At 34.4% G+C, this 20,291-nt stretch overlaps 3 protein-coding genes across 10 annotated transcripts; all 3 read left to right on the top strand.

The window, feature by feature from the left end:
• Window positions 1-5,905: 5,905 nt before the first annotated feature.
• On the top strand, window positions 5,906-9,253 carry LOC124444015 (pentatricopeptide repeat-containing protein 3, mitochondrial-like). The gene is made up of 13 exons (XM_046994583.1): window positions 5,906-6,065; window positions 6,184-6,221; window positions 6,729-6,762; window positions 7,025-7,070; window positions 7,212-7,280; window positions 7,399-7,494; window positions 7,590-7,644; window positions 7,740-7,793; window positions 7,885-7,967; window positions 8,036-8,079; window positions 8,443-8,533; window positions 8,720-8,780; window positions 9,177-9,253. Exons 1-10 carry the CDS (start codon window positions 5,998-6,000, stop codon window positions 8,060-8,062), a joined length of 570 nt encoding a protein of 189 aa, XP_046850539.1. The 5' UTR covers window positions 5,906-5,997; the 3' UTR covers window positions 8,063-8,079; window positions 8,443-8,533; window positions 8,720-8,780; window positions 9,177-9,253.
• LOC124444517 (pentatricopeptide repeat domain-containing protein 3, mitochondrial-like) lies at window positions 8,480-10,811 on the top strand. The gene is made up of 8 exons (XM_046995142.1): window positions 8,480-8,533; window positions 8,720-8,780; window positions 9,177-9,253; window positions 9,422-9,473; window positions 9,567-9,665; window positions 10,155-10,205; window positions 10,313-10,396; window positions 10,618-10,811. The coding sequence occupies exons 1-8, from the start codon at window positions 8,480-8,482 to the stop codon at window positions 10,809-10,811; spliced, it is 672 nt and encodes a 223-aa protein (XP_046851098.1).
• Window positions 10,618-20,122, top strand: LOC124444014 (spondin-1-like). Of its 8 annotated transcripts, none has more exons than XR_006947794.1 (13): window positions 10,618-10,646; window positions 10,730-10,832; window positions 10,906-10,984; window positions 11,423-11,513; window positions 11,917-11,999; window positions 12,098-12,162; window positions 12,561-12,629; window positions 12,718-12,759; window positions 12,841-12,904; window positions 13,172-13,266; window positions 13,412-13,489; window positions 15,128-15,166; window positions 16,100-17,560. XR_006947794.1 is itself a non-coding variant. In XM_046994582.1 (12 exons), the coding sequence occupies exons 3-11, from the start codon at window positions 10,955-10,957 to the stop codon at window positions 13,470-13,472; spliced, it is 600 nt and encodes a 199-aa protein (XP_046850538.1). In that variant the 5' UTR covers window positions 10,618-10,646; window positions 10,730-10,832; window positions 10,906-10,954; the 3' UTR covers window positions 13,473-13,489; window positions 19,119-20,122. The 8 variants fall into 8 exon arrangements, 6 of the variants coding, with proteins under 6 accessions (XP_046850538.1, XP_046850537.1, XP_046850535.1 ...); XR_006947795.1 differs by lacking the exon at window positions 16,100-17,560 and adding an exon at window positions 15,521-15,745; XM_046994582.1 differs by lacking the exons at window positions 15,128-15,166; window positions 16,100-17,560 and adding an exon at window positions 19,119-20,122.
• Window positions 20,123-20,291: the final 169 nt, after the last annotated feature.

Here is a 20,291-nt window from a genome sequence, read left to right as displayed (position 1 = left end):
AATAAAATACGTCCCCTGTCAACTAGAGGCTTGTTTATCACATTTTTTGCTCTACAACTAGCAAGCTCTTCACGTACTGGCCATTCTTTTTTCACGTAATGATGAGTACGATCCCTACTATCCCAGAGGCATAAAAAGTATGGGTATTTGGTAAATCCAGACTGTTGACCACGCAAGAAGTTGACCATTTTAAGTCAACGCAAATCAGCCATTTATGTTGGTCATAAGAAATTTTTCTAGGACGTACTTAATTGCTTCATGCTGTTCTTTTAATGTTGTCGAATGTGCCAATGGCACAGATGCAAATTGATTTCCATTGTGTAACAACACACATTTCAAGGACCTTTGCTGCTGTCAATAAAAGTCGCCAGTCCTCTGATTTGTATTCAGGTACTCCGAGATGTTTCAGTAGCTCTACTATGTCATTGCGATAGACTAGTTCTTTTCTTGAGCAAAATATCTTAAAATCCCTGGTGCCTGGTACGGAAGAAACTTACCTTAACTTTACCATTTAGCATGTTCTTGTCCTTTAAACGAGATGCAAGAAGTTCGGCAGAGTCTTTTGGCAAATTTAAATCGCGAACAAGATCGTTTAGTTCGTTTTTGGAAAACAATTTTGGCTGCTCATCATTGTCATCGGGAAAGGATGCATTGAGTGGCAATGCTTTGAGTTTCATCCTGGCTACTACTGCTTTCTTCAATACTTGTATCTTCAAATACAAGTACGGGAATTTCTTCACTATAAGGAGTAGGGCGCATAGCTGACGGTAGATTGGGATACTCCAGTGTTGTGCGATTTTTTCTGTTAATTCACATGACATTGATAGCACAAAAGTAGCAATCGGTTGCATGATTTAAGGCTCTCGCCAAATCATGGGGATGCCAAAGTTCATGGACTTTTGCGTGCCTTTGCTCCATTGACGGAGATGCTCTGTGCATCTTTTGCAAGCCATGTGAGGTGCCCAACGTTTGTCTTGATCGCCGAGCTTCATGCCAAAATATGCATAGTAAACGCGCTTGATAAAGGTGGTGACATATTGCGATTTGGTGCAAGGGTGTATTCACCACAAACATAGCAAAAAACATCTGGCTTATTTTTATTATTTCTACTTTTTATTAGTTTTTACTTACATTAATATGTTGGTGTGTTTTAACAAGTTTTACCATTGAATTCCAGTATGGGCTAAATAAAGCCTTATTTTATCTTTAAATATCCCATAATAATCGCAAAACCTTAACTCCTAATTGAAATTCAATCAATAATTGCTTATTCAAATGCTTTCTTCTTTGTATTGCTAGTGCTAAAAATTTAAATTTGTTCAGATAATAGAACATTAAAAGGTAAATGGTTAATACTTCTGTTGTACCTTTCTCGGTATTTAAAAGTTAAAAATACAAAATTAACGATAGCTTAAAATCTCGACCTGACCCAGCAAAAATAGTGTTATTTTGGACTCAGCACATCAAAATTGTCCAAAATCAGTTTACAAAACTGAGACACCAAATTTGCTGTTGACCAGTGATATCAACCGAAAATACCTAAGGGTAATACGTAAATGATTTTTTTCTTTCTTTCTTTGACAATAAAAGCGAGTTTTCATGCTTAAAATATGAAAGTTATTTGGGCCGGATTATACCTGTTTTGAAGAAGAAACAAATTTTGGCGCTAATTTTATACCGCGCACAATTATCGGAGACTGGGAGCAAAGTTTGCCAAGTATAATATGCAAAAGAAATAATTCTAATAGAGACAAGACGCTCAAAACCTTGATGAAAAAGACTGTCTCTGCATTAAAACATTCAACTGCATTGTTTATGAAAAACGTTTTCGCTCCCATGACGAAGCATTTTACACGGCCATATTTTGGTTTTGCCGAAAATCGGTTAATAACAATTTAAAGAAGTAAATATTTACGATAAAGGCCACGGCTAGTGGACATTGCATCATTTGAAGTCGTGGACCTTAATTTATTAGTTGCCAACAGTACATTTAGATAAACTAATAGTACTGAGCTATTTCATAATAGTTGAGAAAAAGAGAAAGGATTTAAGTACTTTAGCAGCAAAGTCTTTTGTAACATAATTCTTTGTTATATTTGACAACTTTAAGTATAACACTTTCTAAAACTGATTAACTTAATTTCATAGGAACAAAAGGACAATCAAGCTTTTACACCGGTTTACTTGTGCACATGCTCGCAGCTTTTTCAAAACTAAAAACACGCGGCACAAATTCATTTCGTTTCGACGTTTTCAGTTCAATTTTCCTCGCCTATAAGTTAGCTAACACTTAGCAAGTCTTCGCATGAGAAAAGCTGTATTAACTGAAAGCAATTTTTATTCTATCTATGTACAAATGGACTCGAGGGCATTGGCTTGGCAAATATATAAATGAATGTCTAGCCTAAAATACTGCTATGAATGTGGAGTAGGTTTAAAGCAATTGTAACACAATATTTTTCAACGTTTTTAGTTCAACTTTCTAAGCTCGCCCATAAGTTAACACTAAGTAATTTCCTTTAAAAATACCATATCATAAATAATTATACTTTATAATTTATTTCTTCATTTTCTCGATGAAGAAAAAATAGACATTGGAAACAAAACGTGAACATCAATGCAGACAAGTCAACGAAAAGAGTAATGCTAATGTAGGAAAATTTGGTTTATAACATGATCTGTAAATAGCTTGAATAATTCTTTCCTTTCCTTTAATTTGTATTCCGTTTGAGACTTTTCCAAGACTTTTGAGAAAGATGTTAAGTAATTCCATATCGTTTCACGATACAAAAATTAGTACTGTCTATTCTACATGCATAAAATAGAGAGAGTTTATAGGTTTGAAAAATATGTGATGTCTGCCTGAAAATCTGCTAAAAGTACGATGTGAAAAGTATAAAAAAATTGAGACTGATACAAAGGTGTTGGGGTATTGTGCATGACATCAATTTTGTTTTATCAATACACAAATAAGGTACTCAGTGCTTAGGTTTGACAAATACATGATTGTCTGACCTAAAAAACCTGCTACAAGCACGGTTTAGTTTATAAAGCAATTGAGTGTAACGAAACAAACCTGAACTGAAAAGCGCCCGTATATAATTGGGTTTTGTATTCAATGTTTTCTACTGCATTGTGCACAAGTAATCCTCTGAAAATGCTCCTCCTGGCTCAAAGGAAACATTCATCTCGACAAAGGCAAAGAAAGTACATGGAGTAGATCATGGATATCATGGACTACACTATGGACACCTTGGACTTGTTGATACTATGAACTACATTATGGACATCTGAGTGATATCATTGACCATACAGATTTTGTCATAAATATGATCAATATAAATTATGGCGCAAAGGATATACCATTGTTCAAACGGACTTCATCAAGGGTATCATAGATTGCATTATGGACAACATGGATGTATCATTAACATTATGTACTACATGGATGTATCATTAACATTATGTACTACATGGATACATCATCGACATTACGGACTAAATGGATACACAATTGACATTGTGGAACAAATATCGTTGATAACATGGATTTCATTTTTGATATCATGTAGTATATTATATACATTATTAATTATACCATGAATGTCATCGACATCTATTGACTATCGTGAACAGTATCATAGATGTCCTATGTTTGTGTATCGCAAATGCTCTGGATTGCATTATGGACAGAGTGGATTGTATCGTGGATTCTATCATGGATATCGTGGAGTACATCGTCAATATCGTGAAAACATTGTTGATATCTTGGGTAACGCCATGGATGACGTAAAGGTTGTACAAATCACGATGATAAAGGTACAATGGCTTACATTTTGTTGATATCCTGGTGACGAACATTAACAGAAATACAACTGAACCATGACTGATTTGAAATAAAAGTTTGTCGTTCTCTTGATTTCTGTTAGTGTTTATAAAATTTTTATATTGGTCACTTTTTTGTAGCACGACAAAGTGCATTTCAACGTGAACATTTGTCTGAAAATGATGGTAAATCTTGTATACTGCACGAATGTCGTGCAATATAAGGATATTGTCATTTACAGGCTGTTATTTATGTCTTATAGTCTGAGCATGTTTACAGTTCAAGTAACTTTTTTCAAACGTTCATTTTTCAATCACCAGGATACACGATGCTAAGTTCAAAGAAAGAAGCATGGGTTTCTTTGAATTTTAGTCGTGCGCATGAATATTTCAAGTCTAACATGAAAACTAAAAAGCATAACTAAACATTAAAAGTCTGAATGCACGAATTAAAGCGATGTACGATTACAAAAAAAAAACGGTCCAAAACATGGCGGAATCCAAAACATGGAAGAATCCAAAACATGGCGAATCCAAAACATGGAAGAATCCAAAACATGGAACAATCCAAAACATGGCGAATCCAAAACATGGAAGAATCCAAAACATGGCGAATCCAAAACATGGAAGAGTCCAAAACATGGCGAATCCAAAACATGGAAGAATCTAAAACATGGCGGAATCCAAAACATGGCAGAATCCAAAACATTGAAGAATCCAATACATGGAAGAATCCAAAACATGGCAGAATCCAAAACATGGAAGAATCCAAAACATGGCGGAATCCAAAACATGGCAGAATCCAAAACATAGCGAAATCCAAAACATGGCGGAAAACAGCAAAACAAAATTCGGCATTACGGCATTGAATGCCGTAATCAAAAAACTTACTTTTGTTAATCTGTCTGTTTCGGAACCGTATGTACGACCACATTTAAACCTCATTCTTGGACAGTATCCGGTATAACTGGTATATTGAAGTAAACGAGTGTTTAAAGCATGGCAATAACTATTCGATGATGAAAAAGTCTAACAAGATTTTTTCACTGTGTAACTATACAATGCTGTGTTGCAGAGGACATAGAAGAAAAACTTCACTTGAATAGTTATGGACAACATAAGATCGCCATGGGGACTTAATGGTGCTGAAGAATTTTTCAACAATATATTTATTATGTGTTTGTAGATTTGGATTGACTCTGAAGATGACTACCGCTAAGGTTGTCGAAACATCAGTCAACAACAACAAAAACAGTCCTTCTCAGGACTATACCAACTTGGACGATCTACATTTACAAACATGTAGAGAGCCACAACGTTATAATTACTAAAGTTAGTGGATTGAACTTTGGAGAACGTAACATTTTTGTAGATGTGATAGATCAACACTAACAGAAACAGTCCTTCTTAGGATCGCACTATTGTCAACAATCCAAATCTACAAACACATAATAAGTATATCGTTGAAAAATTCTTCAGCACCATTAAGTGCCCATGGCGATCTTATGTTGTCCATAACTATTCAACTGAAGTTTTTCTTCTATGTCCTCTGCAACACAGCATTGTATAGTTACACAGTGAAAAAATCTTGTTAGACTTTTTCATCATCGAATAGTTATTGCCATGCTTTAAACACTCGTTTACTTCAATATACCAGTTATACTGGATACTGTCCAAGACTGAGGTTCAAATGTGGTCGTACATACGGTTCCGAAACAGACAGATTAACAAAAGTAAGTTTTGATGATTTTTAACTTAGTGGGACCTAGACTATAGTACAACTAAGTACACGTTAATTTTTTCATAGCTTTATACAAAAAACGAAAAATTAAATCCAAACAATGCCCTTAACCCAACATCAACATCAACACCTTTCCCTCTGTACTTGTCTTTGTTTCACCAAATGTCCTGGACATTCCATATCTGTCCCTAACCCCTGTGCAAGTGGTACCACTGGGAGTAACACGTAGCACAGTTACATGTTTGTAAATGTAGATCGTCCAGGTTGGTATAGTCCTGAGAAGGACTGTTTTTGTTGTTGCTGACTGACGTTTCGACAACCTTAGCGGTTCAAACCATTTACTTTATTACGTAGCACAGTTTCGATTGTACACAGTTTAGTATATCGTTTTGTTGCTCACGAAGAGCGCCCGCGAACCTCACGGAAAAAACATGGCGGTGGTGTGGTGTAGAATATATTTGAGAAGAATGAATGTTTTGAAGCTTTCGAAAGAAACAACGTAAGTAGCTAGAGAATTTTCGAAACAGATAAACTAGCTTCAAGTGCAATATCATCGCATCGTTATCTTATCCAAAATTCTGTATTTACTATATTAACTCTTGGAATATTACATTTAGGTATCAGTGTTTGTCAAGTGCCTCTGCAAGCATGAATGGTGAGTATGTAATGCCTTTAGTATATATATAAAAACGTAAATGCCAAAGTCAAGTGTTTCATTTTTTGTTAAAATGAATTTGTGTTGGCTGGTTAGGTGTGTAACTCAGAAATCAGGTCATTATACACATATATATAATTTTGAGAATAGTACTTATAGTAGGCACCTGTGCACCCGACTGGAAAGTTCGTATACTGTGAATTTAAAATCTGAAGGTAGTGTGCATAAGAGCCTAGTTTTTGCATGCATAAAAACCCACTCTACTTACCAGTATGGCCTGTGCATGCAAATTTCTTATCTCTGTGCACAGTGTGCAAACTTTTCAGTAGGGGATTTCATTGCAAATTTGCAACTTTTGTAATTACTGATAATCTGCTATTATGGACTGTTGTATATAAAATTTCACTTTTACACCAGCCACCATATATATCATGTTGCGCCAACTGGCTGGCGTTTAATTTTATGAATAAATGATGTTTAACATTCACTTGCTTTTCATGAATGTAGAATATTTTCCTGAAAGAAGTGTAAAGGTGACAAAGTAAGTCTACAAGATCTCTTCAATTGTTCAAACTCATAAATTTATGATTATTCTTGTTATATTATTGTGTTATGGTATTATAGCACACATATGTCACATTGGTTTTCTTATATTAGCTTTTTTGGCCAAGCCAGCCTGCAGGTTTAGTTGTGCTGTGTAAACTTGCAAACTTGGCTAAGTTCATTTATTATCCTCCAAGGTGAAAGAAAGTCTCACCTAACTACTTTTTAAATGATGTCGTAATGTTTTGATTTATTTACAGAGAAAAGTCAAGAGTGCTGGAGGCTTTGGCATCAACTGTTAGACCAGTGAGTGGTTTACCATGAAAACCAATTTGCAATTATGTAATAACAAAAATTATTCTTTGATTGTATTTGCGGAAGAAATTTTTTTTGTTTGATTGTACGATACAGCCTGTGAATATATGTATGTTTGAAAATTGCTTATAGACTGGAAATGCATCATTGCATGGATTTTTTGAAGATCCGTTCCTGATGCCAAGAGCGAGTAATCGTAAGGTACTGTTTGCTCTTTGTAGTTATCTTCTTGTATTTAATACTTTTAGATTTGGTTGAAACAATTTGAATTCATTTTAATTTCTTTGTAGAATATTTATGGATTGTATATTTTTCTTAGAATGAATTCATCAAGGCACGAGAAGAAGGGAGAAAAGCAGCAGAATATATCATCAAGTCATATGGTCATTTGTTTCCTCTGCGCAAACCAGAACCTGTGAGTTGAAATTTCTCTTTATAGGTCATGCAGCATTCTTTAGCAATCTTTTGAAACCATACTTTCACAGTTATATTATATATGTTTATTTTTAGGCATGGCCATTGGATATGTCAGATATAGAAGGCAGTGATGAAAAGGCTTTACTTGGTATCAAAATGTTATTTTTTCTAGAGGGAATATTTTTTTATTTAGTGCCAATAATAGGTTATATTCTTCAAAATCATCTCTTGTGTTATTTGTAGACTGGATTTCTCTCAAGCATACAGGTGAAGCGATTAATTTATATGAAAAATTGATTCAAGGCGTAAAATATGTCTACTTTCTGTGCCCTTAAATTGCTTTCATGATTTGTAAATTTGAAAATTTAAAGAAATACTATATTTATTTTTTTGAAAGGTGTACCAGTGTCTTTGGAAACTGAAAACAAACTGTTGGAACTTACAGGATATTTTGGTACTATAAAGGATTCAGTAAGTGTGTATGTGATAATGTGAACAATTCCTTATATCCAAGTAAACTGTTTTATGTGCATTTTTAGGCCCTTAATGAACAATTTTCCAAGTAAAAGCAAAATAAATGGAGGTACAGATATTTTTAATGCTTAAAATATAGGCAAGTGTTGATTTTACGTTGATGAAATTGATCATTTGAGAAAGGCATTTATTATGTACTTTTACTGGACGTTTTTACAACATCAAACAAGCTTAAAAATAAGGTTAAGTTTGATGGTTAGAATTTGTTTATTTGTGGTTGAATCTTGTTCTGTATTTTTGTGTATGTATAATTCACTTTGTGATTATAAGTTAGGGTTACCGGGTGCTTAACCCTGTGAACTGACTGTTGTTGTAAATGTCTTTAATTTCAAATACTGTTTTCCATAATAAGATAACACTTTATTAAGAAAAGCTATGTATTCCCTCACCCTGAATTATTTTATTTTCCCAGCTCAAAGAATTTTGCTCATCATTTATTTTTCAATCGAATGTCAAAGAAAAATGCTAAAACTTATGAAGCAATGATATTGTCATTACTGAAGGTAATTGTTGTTCAATTTTACATTGGAACAACTTTCTTTCATTCCATAAAGTGATTTTGTGATGTTTTAGTTGAGTATGTACATAAATTGTGGCACTAGTTAAGCTTCCTTGTTGTATTATATGAAGTTTTGTTCTTTTGTGTGGCATTATTATATACAAACCTTATGTCTAATCTTCTATTTTAGTTTGGAAAGCATACACTTTTATTGGAGGTGTTAGATGTAATGAAAAGAAATGATATGAAAGGTATTATTTATAAGTCTATATTAGTGAATATTTGGTTAATGAATGTTCTTTTTAAATCGCCAATTTGCTTTCTTCTCTTGTTGTTTGCCATAACGAATCATCAGCCTCATCACTTTTCACACCATCTCTTGTGTTGTATTCACTTTTACGTCTTTTGTGTTGTGTCTTCCTTTAAGTTATATTATTTTGTGGTTTGTACTCAATTCATTGATCAATCAGTTGGAGGATGTTTAGTTAATGAACATTGATATCATTAATGTTCATTTGGTAGATGATAGTTAATACAAACTTATTTGGTTAAATTTTGGACATTCAATTCCATGTTTTTGTGAGGCAAGCATCCTCTTTGACAACCAATGGATTGATTCACATTAAGATATACTTATGTAACTGCAGGCACAGTCTTCTTATATAATGAACTGATTCAACATGCTGAACAACTTTGCCCAACAGATCCATGGTCTTATGCTGAGGTATAAAATTATTTACACGGTAAAATACACTTGTATGCTCATGCATGTAGTACATAATTGTGTTTATTATGTCTGTTTTGTGTTATAAATGTTGTAATGACTTTGTGATTGTTTCAGTTTTTATTGTTGCTTACAGTCGATGTCTTAGTTAAATTGTGCATGGTTTAGGATGTTGTGAAATTGCATATGAACACAAATCCTATCGTTCAACCCAATGTTGGTAAGATGATATGATAAAGTTTTGGAAGAAAAGTGCAGTTTTGCAATCATTGAGATCCTGTGATATATTTGTTAATGGTTTTCTTTTTTGAAGGAACGTTTCGTAGTTTGTTGAAAGTGCGTGCAAAGCATTCTTCATCGCCTTTTGAAGATGTTATGCGCATCATAAGGGAAATGGTCAATCTTGGAATGGGTAAGCTATAGATAGATACATATTTATATGTGGAAATATTTTCTTGAAGAAAATGTAAAGTGCTGTTATGACTATCATAATGCTGTCACTGTCATGTCTGCTATACATGTCATGTTATCTATATATGTCATGCCTGCTATACATGTCATGCCTGCTATACATGTCATGCCTGCTATACATGTCATGCCTGCTATACATGTCATGCCTGCTATATATGTCATGCCTGCTATACATGTCATTCCTGCTATACATGTCATGCCTGCTACACATGTCATGCCTGCTATACTCGGCTTGCCTTTTAACACTGTCATGTCTGTTACGTATGACTGTTACGCTTGCCATGGGTAATTTATATTTGCTCAAATGTTTCAGTGTCATTCACGTATGGTATCATTATATTTATAAAACAGCTTATTCCCGCTTCAAAATTGCACTGCTTTAAACACTACCTTTTGTGTTTAGCTTTCTCGTGTTTTCTTACCGTTTAAGAGCCCTCATTTGGATGTTACACACAAGTGCTGATGGCGGCCGAAAGAGAAAGTATGTAATTTAAATATATCCATTTGAAATTGTTGATTTCGAGAGAATACAATTTTTTTATACTTTGACGATGGGTTACATTTTGATTTTGTCATCTCGTGTTTCAGGGAAAGGTCTAGTTGCTGTACATGTTGTGGTTAATCGTCTCCTGTCTGTCAAGAAATCTCTCTCGCCAGAGGATTCAACTGACTGTAAGTTGTGTAAAACGTATGTCATTTTATCCACCCCACACCCCCCCGTCTAATAGTTATACACATCAGGGATTTGTTAATTTCAAGTTTTTATTCTCTCACACCAGAGGATTCAACTGACTGTAAGTTGTGTTGTATGTCATTTTTTTCACCCCACACCCCCCGTCCAATAGTTCTACACATAAGAGATTAGTTGATTTCAAGTTTTGTCATGTTTTTAGATGACTTCTTTGCGATGGCCATGACAAGTGTAAGATTAAGCTTGTTGAATTCATTGCAAATACTTTTTGTGCATATTTTACTCATTAGTGACGTGCAACAATGTTTCTCTAGGCTAGACATTTTCGAGATGGTGCGATTGCCGGGGAACTTTTTAGATTATCCGAAAGAAGCAACTTTCGACAATTTTGGCTGAAAAATCGTCGTTTTCGTTTTAGTAAGCACCGCCTTTTATATTTTTATTGATAAAATTTGCCGAAACCCAATTCTGATGAATTTTCTTCCTTTAGTGGAAATTTGCTTTGTGCTTTGGCGTTATCACAACCTGCAAATGAAGTGATGAATGTTTACAAACAGTTAGTTCCTGCGGTAATTTTGCACCCTTTGTTTATTAAGATTTATTTTAAAATAATAGCAATATAAAACTCGTGCCCTGATTGGTCTATAGCTGTGTTTGCATTAGCCTATAGGAACCGATCTGAGCTCAACCAATTAAATCTATCAATCAATCACAGAAGAGAATTTGCAAATCAATCATGAATACATATTAGAGGAAAAATTAATCTACTTATGATTTCTCCCAAAGGTCTTCTCAGCTTTTATAAGCCCGTGCAAACACAGTAAACATCTTTTATTTCTTAAATAAAAACATGTACTTAACGTGAAAAAATAATACTTACAAATTTTCCAGAAGTTTTGATGAAAGCGAGACTTTGAAGAAACTTTATAAAATGAAAAAATTCATCACACACGAGCTATTGAATTAAAGAAGATCATAAAGACTTGCTTCTTCTGTTCTGTTTGTAGTATTTCATTCCAAGAGAATGGATCTACGTTGAACTGTTACGTTGTCTTGAGAAGAGCAAGCAGCCTCGCGTGGCAATAGATTTATATAACGGTGAGAAGATTGACAACTCCTTTGTTTGTTTGACTATTTTTCTTCGATGTTATCTACAGCACAGCAAAGCAATGGGTCTGGTTAAGTTATCACGTGTTATACTACAGCCAATAGATTTAGTACAGCTATGTAAATCATTCTTCTACTTATTAGTTCTTTTTACAGTCAGGGGGGTACCGATGTATTTTGCATAACAGAATTGCCACTGGGTCTGTTTAAGTTACCATGTGTTATACTACAGCCAATAGATTTAGTGCAGCTATGTAAATCTTTCTTCTACTTATCAGTTCTTTTTACAGTCAGGGGAGTACCGATGTATTTTGCATAACGGAATTGGCACTGGGTCTAGTTAAGTTACCACGTGTTACACTACGTCATTATCGTCATACCATTTCGTTTGTAGACATGAAGCAACATCGCGTCAGCATGACATTTAACACTTGTAGAAGTTTTATGTCTTGTTTTAGTGTGAAACTTGGCAAAGAAGTAAATATTACATACACTTGTTTTGAGCAGTTTTGTTTGCCTTATTGAAATTTACATTGCCCTTTAATTTTGTCTCATTTTTACTTTTTTTTATGTAGCAGTTACCTGAATACGTTAGGATAATGGAGGAAATAATTCAATGGGCCGCATTTTTTGATATTGAGTATGTAACTCTATCTTTGGGAGGTTCTTGCAGAATTGCAGTCTGTATATTTTCCCCGAGTGTTTTGGATATTGATGTTTGAGCAGAAGTCCTGGCTACTTATATTGCCTTTTTTTAACTCGAGTCTTTGCGAGTATACAAATGAACGGCTTTCATAATACCTCGTAATACGTAGCTGGCGTTTTGTAACGGTTTCAAGATATTTGTCAGGAGACAAACGTTGATTTGGCTTTGACAGCAATAGTAGAACTGATGGGATTATAGATATAGTTGAGTGTACATTGTATTGCAGAGAGGCGATTGGATTTAGTTTTTTAAAATGAAATTTAGGTTCAACTCAAATTCTTTACAGACTACGTTAAGAAAAAATGCAAACATCTTTATTCCTTTTTATTTAGGACGGATGATTTTATGAAGAGTCAAATGATTCGTATCTACTGTTTGAATGGACAATATGAACGAGCTTGGTTTGTTTCTTCTTTGAAATGAACGTGTTTCTCAGTATTTGTGTTGTCGCTATGAACTTTATCGTTTGTTTTTGTTTTAATTATTTAGGGAATGCATGGAGAAATTTTCTCAAAACAAGTTCGAGCCGTCGTAAGTGGTTCATAAAAATCATACCTATACGCATACGCACGATGTTTATTCGTTGTTTTGCTTTGTTTGAAATGCTTCTAGGTTCGTTGCTTTGTCTTCGCTTCTGCATGGTACGATTGTGAGGAATAATAAAGCCGATGCAATGGTACTGATATACGCATACATTAGTCTACGCTTGTAGAAGTAGACTGTAAAAACTCATGCATACGACATGATCGTCGTGTTTCGAAGTGACTGTTTATTAAAAGACATTACATCGTATTAAAATTTACAACTGCTTAAATACGGTGAGAGGAATACGGAAGGCTGGCGGCTTTATAAAGTGCCGTCGAGTTGTGCGTCGCCTATTTATAAACAAAATGATGTCTTGGATTCCGTGTATGTCACTTGTAACTTTCTCTTGCTTGTTTAGAAAATTTTAAAAATGATCGCAGAGAAAGGATTTGTTTTAAATGTGAAATCGAGGAACACCTACTACAGACATTTGGAGTTTACAGCAAATGAAAGGTAAAGCTAATGGCTTTAAAATTGATAGAATGATTTAATTGTTATAAATAAGGTTATTTTTGGTTTAAAGTTTATAAAGGAAACATATGTTTTGATTATGAATCGTAAATAACGCAGCACTTTAATTTTTTTGTTTTCCTTCAAGCTATGAAATTGATCAACTTTTTGTACACCGTCCTAATCGTGTTTCGTCGCAACGGAAATAATATTCTATTGGATCAAGGTTTGTGGTTTCTAACGTTCGTAGAATCAATATGTAAACTGCTACTAGAAAATTGGTTTTAGTATTGACATATTGCAAAAGGTTCACGTTTAATGAATGCGATATTTTCGAAGATTTCGATGGAAAAATTCTCCATTTTAATGTTTGCACATTTCGTACTTTAAAAAGCGTAAAATACGCTAACATTCTGCAACTGGGATGAACTTGGCATAATGGCGTGTGCAATTAGGAACTGGGGCGAGTAAACGCGTATCATAATGACATCATCAGTAGTCGCCAGCTTACCATGTTTTAATCATCTAAATTGTGTGAGAAATTTGTTAAGCTTGTTCATACCTGCTGTTAAAAACAACCAATGTTAATTAAAAAACCCACCAGTGGAGAAAGCTTTTATTCGTTCGAAATACCGTGGACACATCTAGATTATTCTAAGCATATTTTATCACAAAGCAGTTAAAATGACTAAGGAAGCTGAGAGGAGATTTCCGGGCTCCCATATCGACGTTTCTTCGTCTGTGTATCCAAGGTCTCGATAAATTTCATCCCAATCTAGTTCTGCCTGATAAATGTTAACATCAGTACGTTCTATGGTGTCTTCATCAATGAAAATATTCCGATCGCTTATTTTTTCGTGTTCTTCGATTTCGAGTTTCTTATCTGGCACATTGTGTATTTCTAGTTCTTTCTGATCGTCGTATGTTTTGCTTCTTCTATTGAAAATATAGTAGCGTTCTTCGATATGGACCGGGCAACTCGCTTGTCCATAAAACTCTATGAAAAGCTTATCCAAGTCTCTGAAGTATTCGTCCTGTTGAATTTCACGTTTAAGCAGTTTCTCTTCTACTTGGTTTGATGTATTGTCTGTTGTTTTCGACTGCTCCATTTCATTCGTAAGTTTCCTATATGGATTTTGTAAAACGTAAAGATCGTAGCTACTTGCGACAAAACATACATTCTCGAGACTTATACACGTCAAATTTAAGGCAGATAACCGTGTTAATATTCGTAATGTGTTTCTGTACCATTGTTCTATTGCACGGACAATATTCAGTTCACACACTTGTTTTAAATTCTTACGTATTGTCGAAAGAATAAACTCAATCACCAACAGAAACGGTAGTTCAGTTCATTGTCGGCTTAATAGGTGAAGGAAATGGGTTTTTTGTTTTGCTGTGAAGGATTCTTTAAAGATATTTTCATCATATATAATGCAACTTTGTACTTTTGGTTCTGATGAAAACAGTCATACCAGATCTATTCCTGCAGTTTTTATTTGAATCTACATAGATGACTGTTGGAATATGTGAAAATCACATCGCGTATTTTAGTGAATAGCTGAAGTCGTTTATGAAAAACACCACAATTTACGTTGACACTATGGCATGTTTTAGTATAAAATAAAATACCCAAAATTTTTTCACTTTATCCCCTGATGATACAAAAGAATGGCGCCCCGAGAAAATTGCTGCACAATAGTACACGCAATCGATTGTATCAATTTTGTATCAATCAATTTGGAATAAAGAATTTCTTTAAATTTCGCACACCAGACTGGTTTTGCCAATGAGTGGTATGTCAAACGCGGAAAGCCTATGTCAGTTATTTTTACAATCAAAATACTGCTTGTTCACTGTTAAGATGGCGTCAGTTATCAAGTCGAGGCAAAAGAGAAACAAGGTATATACCATGTTGGTTTTATTCAAGGTTGATTCGTTGAAGCTTTTGTGCTATTTTCCCTTTCACTGTCGTGTTACAATCTTAAGTAAACAAACTGATTTTGCTTTGAAAATGAAAGACGTATTTTGTCGTACATTTAATAATTCTATCTTATTTGGTAGGATGTAGGAATCTCCATATAAGTAATAACGATACTTAGGAAAATAGGGGTTTGAGAAAATATAGGATTATAACCTAATAGTCATTGCTTGTCTATGTCTGAAAATAAAACCGAAGTTTCGCCGAAGTTGATTTTTGTTGTACTTTTGTCGGTTTGTTTTCACAATGAACGAGTGAAAGTTTCTTGCATTTCAGATGTTGACACAGAGTGACGATATGATGAAATCACGAAACTTTTTTACTTAAGTGAAGACTATTGTTGTCACATATGGTTGCTATCTATTAAACAATTTCTATATATGTATATATATTTATAATTTAGTTTGTTGTGTACGAAGTATTGATGACAATTAGTTGTTATAAATGGAAGAAATTAACATAAACTTATGAATAGTCTCCATTGCAGATGTGAATTTTGAACATTGAAGTGTTCAATTTTTTCTAAAGTTGTGCATTTACATAGGTTTTCTTTGGCTACAAAGATTGAACTCGGCTTGAATTTTTTTGACTAATTATATATACGAGTTAATGTTGGTTTATTTTTAGTATGCAAACACAGTCCGTTTCCTTGAGAGATAATATATGTTTGTTTATCAAAAAGTAGAAAGGTCAATTCTGAAAGTCTTTATTGCGGATATAGAGTTCTTGCAATTAAAAGTGCTATTACTCAAGGATGATAATTGAAGTGTCTTAAAATTCGTTAGACAATAGCTTTCAAATTTTTATTCACTTTCAAAAATGTATTTCAATTTCAGAATCTTTTTACTTTTGTAGGTTTTTGACGTGTCTACCAAGAATTTTGAAAGTAGAAGCCTGTGAGCTTAAAAAACGAGAGGGCGCACCCGACTTTTAAGAAAATTTCACCCTGAGAAGTGTTAAGCTTAAAGAGAACGAAATTTCGTCTAAAAACAAACTTTTCCTGAAAGTGTGACAAAAGAGAAATTGATAAAGTCCACTCAAAACGAAAGGAATAAAATAAGGGAGAAAAACTTGCTAAAAAACAGCATGATGTCCTCATCGAAAACTCCGCATAAAAAACAAAGTGTTGAAAGCAAAATTTGGATCAGGAAAGGAATGAAAATAATTTTTCTGAAGTTGCAGAGGAGCATGCATCCAACATGAACCGTGGAAGATAAAAGAGAAAGAGTTAATTTTTTCAGACGGAAATATGAAGAGAAATACCAAGAGTGATGTAAAATTCGTTCCTCTACACCATGAACCATCAAAGGAAAGTAAAATGATTGGGCAGAACTTTTTTGTTGAAAAATATGCTCCAATGAAAGGGAGCGACCATTTATACTCTAAGGTAAGAAAGTCGGACAGACATGGTGAAATGAAAAGGAATATTAAAAATAACAGAAAAGAGCAACAATCAGGCGATAAGAACGATTTAGAAGAAGTTATCACCTTTAGCTCTGCCTACACGAGTGAAGACGTACCTAAGGATATTTCAAATGGAATTTTACCTGACTTTCCTGTATCTCCTGAAGGACATGTTGAGGTAGAGATAACGGACGTTACGGATGTTGAAGATAGTGAAATTAACTCTGATGAAATCTTGACTATTGAACCTCAAGTGATTGTGGAAACAGAGCAAACTTTGGAATGTTGCGTTGAAAAGCCAGATAGTTTAAAAAGTAAGGATGTGTTTGTGAATACATTTGGTGATTCATCTAAGTCAGAGAACGCTAGAGACACTGGGACATTAGGTAATGATGGAAATGTTGAAATTGTCACAACTACTGAAATTATTGCGAATGGCATCGACGCGATAGTATGTTGAAAGTTGCCGAAGTTAATCGTGACGGCGTTTATGTAAGCAGAAGAAATGAAAACTCTTTATTAGACGATCTTTCCATAAACGAAGCGAGCTCTGTTAGGAGCGTTGGAAAATTGGTCGAAATAAATCTGAATGAAACTGAGGATGAAAAGATGGCGAAGCAATAAAGAAGTCGATGGAGGAGACTAAGTCGAAACAAAAAAAAGGCCGATTGAGTAGACGTTTTTTCTCTTAAACGTTGTTGATGCTGCAATGATAAAGCTTATCACAATATGTATTATAATGGCATATGTATTTGTATATATAATGGCATACATATGTCCTATACGTATCCAGACTTTATGTTTGTGTCTTAGTGTACTTTGAGAAAAAATATAATGCTAGTTGTACATGGTATATAGATAATGAATATGAACATAACATTTCAAGAAAATAAAGACACGATCTTAAGAATACACTGTGCTTTTATCGATGATTTAAGAGGAAGACATGGAAATAGAAGGGGTAGCTCGTGAGTTTTTGTCTTATTCGTTTCAAAGCCATTTCTTGCTTGATGTTTTTCGTGGATTCCTTGTTATCATTTCTTGGAAGATGGATGTTTTTCAGTGCATTGTTTACGAAGTTGGGTCTTTCAAACTTAGCTGTGTTGCAGTGCATAAATCGTAAAGAAATAAGTCTTGAAGTGATGCGTTGCACGCAAAGGTTGTAATTGTGGACACGAGCGAAGCAATCTTGTGAGGGTCAGATAATGATATTGAAGGATACCTCGGAATACTTTGACGTTAAATCATTATTTGTAAAGTTGATGGAGCTTCTTTTGCTTGTAGACGAACTTCTTTGTCTTTTAAAAACATTCTTTTTCGTATTCTCTTTGTTCATGAAACACATTTCAGTTGTATCTGCTGTGTCTGGTTGTTTGAGTTTGTTATTTTTCATACAAAAGGCAGTGGTTGTAAAGGATTATTCCAATATAGATCTTCTTGTTTGTGAAAGTTTTTGTGGCAATGCAACTTTTGAGCAATGACGAACTATTATATTGACATGAACACCATTGTTATGAGATATTGTAGCAATCTTCTCAGTTCTTTCTGTTTTTGATTAAATGTTGCGATTTGCTTCTTCATGCAATTCAAAATGGCAACAATCGAAATATGAATTGCAAATTAATCATAATTCATGCGTAGGATAAACATTCAATGATAAACATTCTCGTAAATTTTGGAAGTTTTGTATTGTATTTGCCAAGTTTCTTCTTTTCGAAACTCTCATACGTCTTGGGCTCGAAAAGTTTAAATAATGTACTGGATAATCTTTCGGTTTTCCTTTCTTGGGTTACATTATTTGAGTTTATCAACTGGCATTGCACTTAGCGTGCCTTGTCGAGGTACTGCGAGGTATAAACTACAATTTCAAGCTGAGTGGAAAAACTCTTCATCTCGACCGGTTGGGGCGGGATTTTCTAGCCTTATAGGCTGTGTTCATAATAAATGCTATGAAATGTGGCGACCTGGTTATAAAGCGTCGGTCGGAGTACGGATTATGGCTGAGAAAGGTTTGCAATGTCGTACGATGTTCAATTTCACAAAACAGTAAATACTTATGTTGGTGATGTCTTTTGTTGATATAAATCAGGGGTCTCCAAACTACGGCCCGCGGGCCAGATGTGGCCCGTTAGGCCTCTCAATCCGGCCCGCAGAGACACTTGAGAAAAAAAATATACTATTAAACGAAATAAACTTTGTGCAGAAAGTTCACGTTATGACGCAAGCCAACTAGAAAGAGTTTTATTAAAATATTCGCTCTTTGACCAGAGGTATACGGTTCGTCGGCCCTCAACATGCTGAATGAAAGTTCATGTGGCCCTCTGGCTGTAAAGTTTGGAGACCCCTGATATAAATCATCGATATGAAAGTTGTTTTAGTTGATATGTTTTTATGGTATCAATTTCAGTAGATTTCATCTTAATTGTTGACGATATCCATTTACATTGAATAGTGTGATTCTTTACTATAGGAAACGACTCCTTTCTTTATGATGAAATTCGTAAACATCTTGAGACGTGGAAGACCGTTAGGCAAGTTATCCAAACACATAAAAGGATTGGACCAGAAGAACAAGTTTTTTTTCCAGATGTGGATGATGGCTTTATCGTTGATGGTTCTAGACCTTTGGTCTCTGTCATAGCCAGGATAATGCCTTCTGCTGATTTGTTTGTCGGTATATATGACGTAAATTTGTGCAATGCTTCAGGATATTGGGTTCAATCCGTGGTTTCCAATCTCTTTCCATATGATGCTGGAACAGGCGAAAAATCACCGAACAATGATTCTTTCGTTTTCCCATCAAATCCGCAACAGAATATTTTTAAAATTGCGAATGATGGTGATAGAGAATTGGGATTTATCCGTCTCAACAAATTGAACGAACAGAAGGGATCCATTTTAGTTGTTAATATTGATGAAAACAATTGTCCGAATGAAGGGTCAAGAAGAAAACCTTCTCTAGTCATTTATGCAATGATGTTTTTCGTGATTATTTATTTTGAAATACTTGGATGATTTTTGCAAAAGGCGAAGACACAATCATGCACTTTGTGGTGTCTTTAATGTGTGTAAAGGAAATGATCATTTTTTATAAAAAAGCATTTTATGTGTATATATAATGCACGTCGTAGGATAGGCTATGCCTATGAGCTACATGTTGTTGCCAAATGAATAGAAAGAATGAGGCATGGTGGTAGTTACCTGACATCGTCAGGTTCACCGTACTTCGAATACTTCATTTAGTGCTTAAACATTGTCTCCTGTTAATGTGAAGTTATCATATGTAAGGTGAATGCAGTGAAAATTATGACGAATCAAAGAGCAAATCTACAGATTGAATCATTTATATTTAGTTTTCTCTATCTGAATCGTAAGTAATAATGAATTGAATCATGGTTCAAGTTCATTGTATGTGTGCAAAATTGAACTTTCTTTTCCGTTAGAACAAGTAATATATGACTGACTATCCATTTACTGTTTTATGTACAGTAAATACTGATTTTTTGTCCCCAAACACGTTAGTTGGCATGTATTTTATAATGTGCTACGTAACGAGGAGTAAGTTAAGCAATTAGATGGATTTTGTGTGTATTTTATCTTATGGTTAAACAAGTGAAGGAATGTTTACTTGGAATGAGAATTT

This window comes from Xenia sp. Carnegie-2017, unplaced genomic scaffold (assembly GCF_021976095.1).
Source record: "Xenia sp. Carnegie-2017 unplaced genomic scaffold, XeniaSp_v1 HiC_scaffold_21, whole genome shotgun sequence".
NCBI classification, from domain to species: Eukaryota; Metazoa; Cnidaria; class Anthozoa; order Malacalcyonacea; family Xeniidae; genus Xenia; species Xenia sp. Carnegie-2017.
This window is presented reverse-complemented; position numbering and strand designations above follow the sequence as displayed.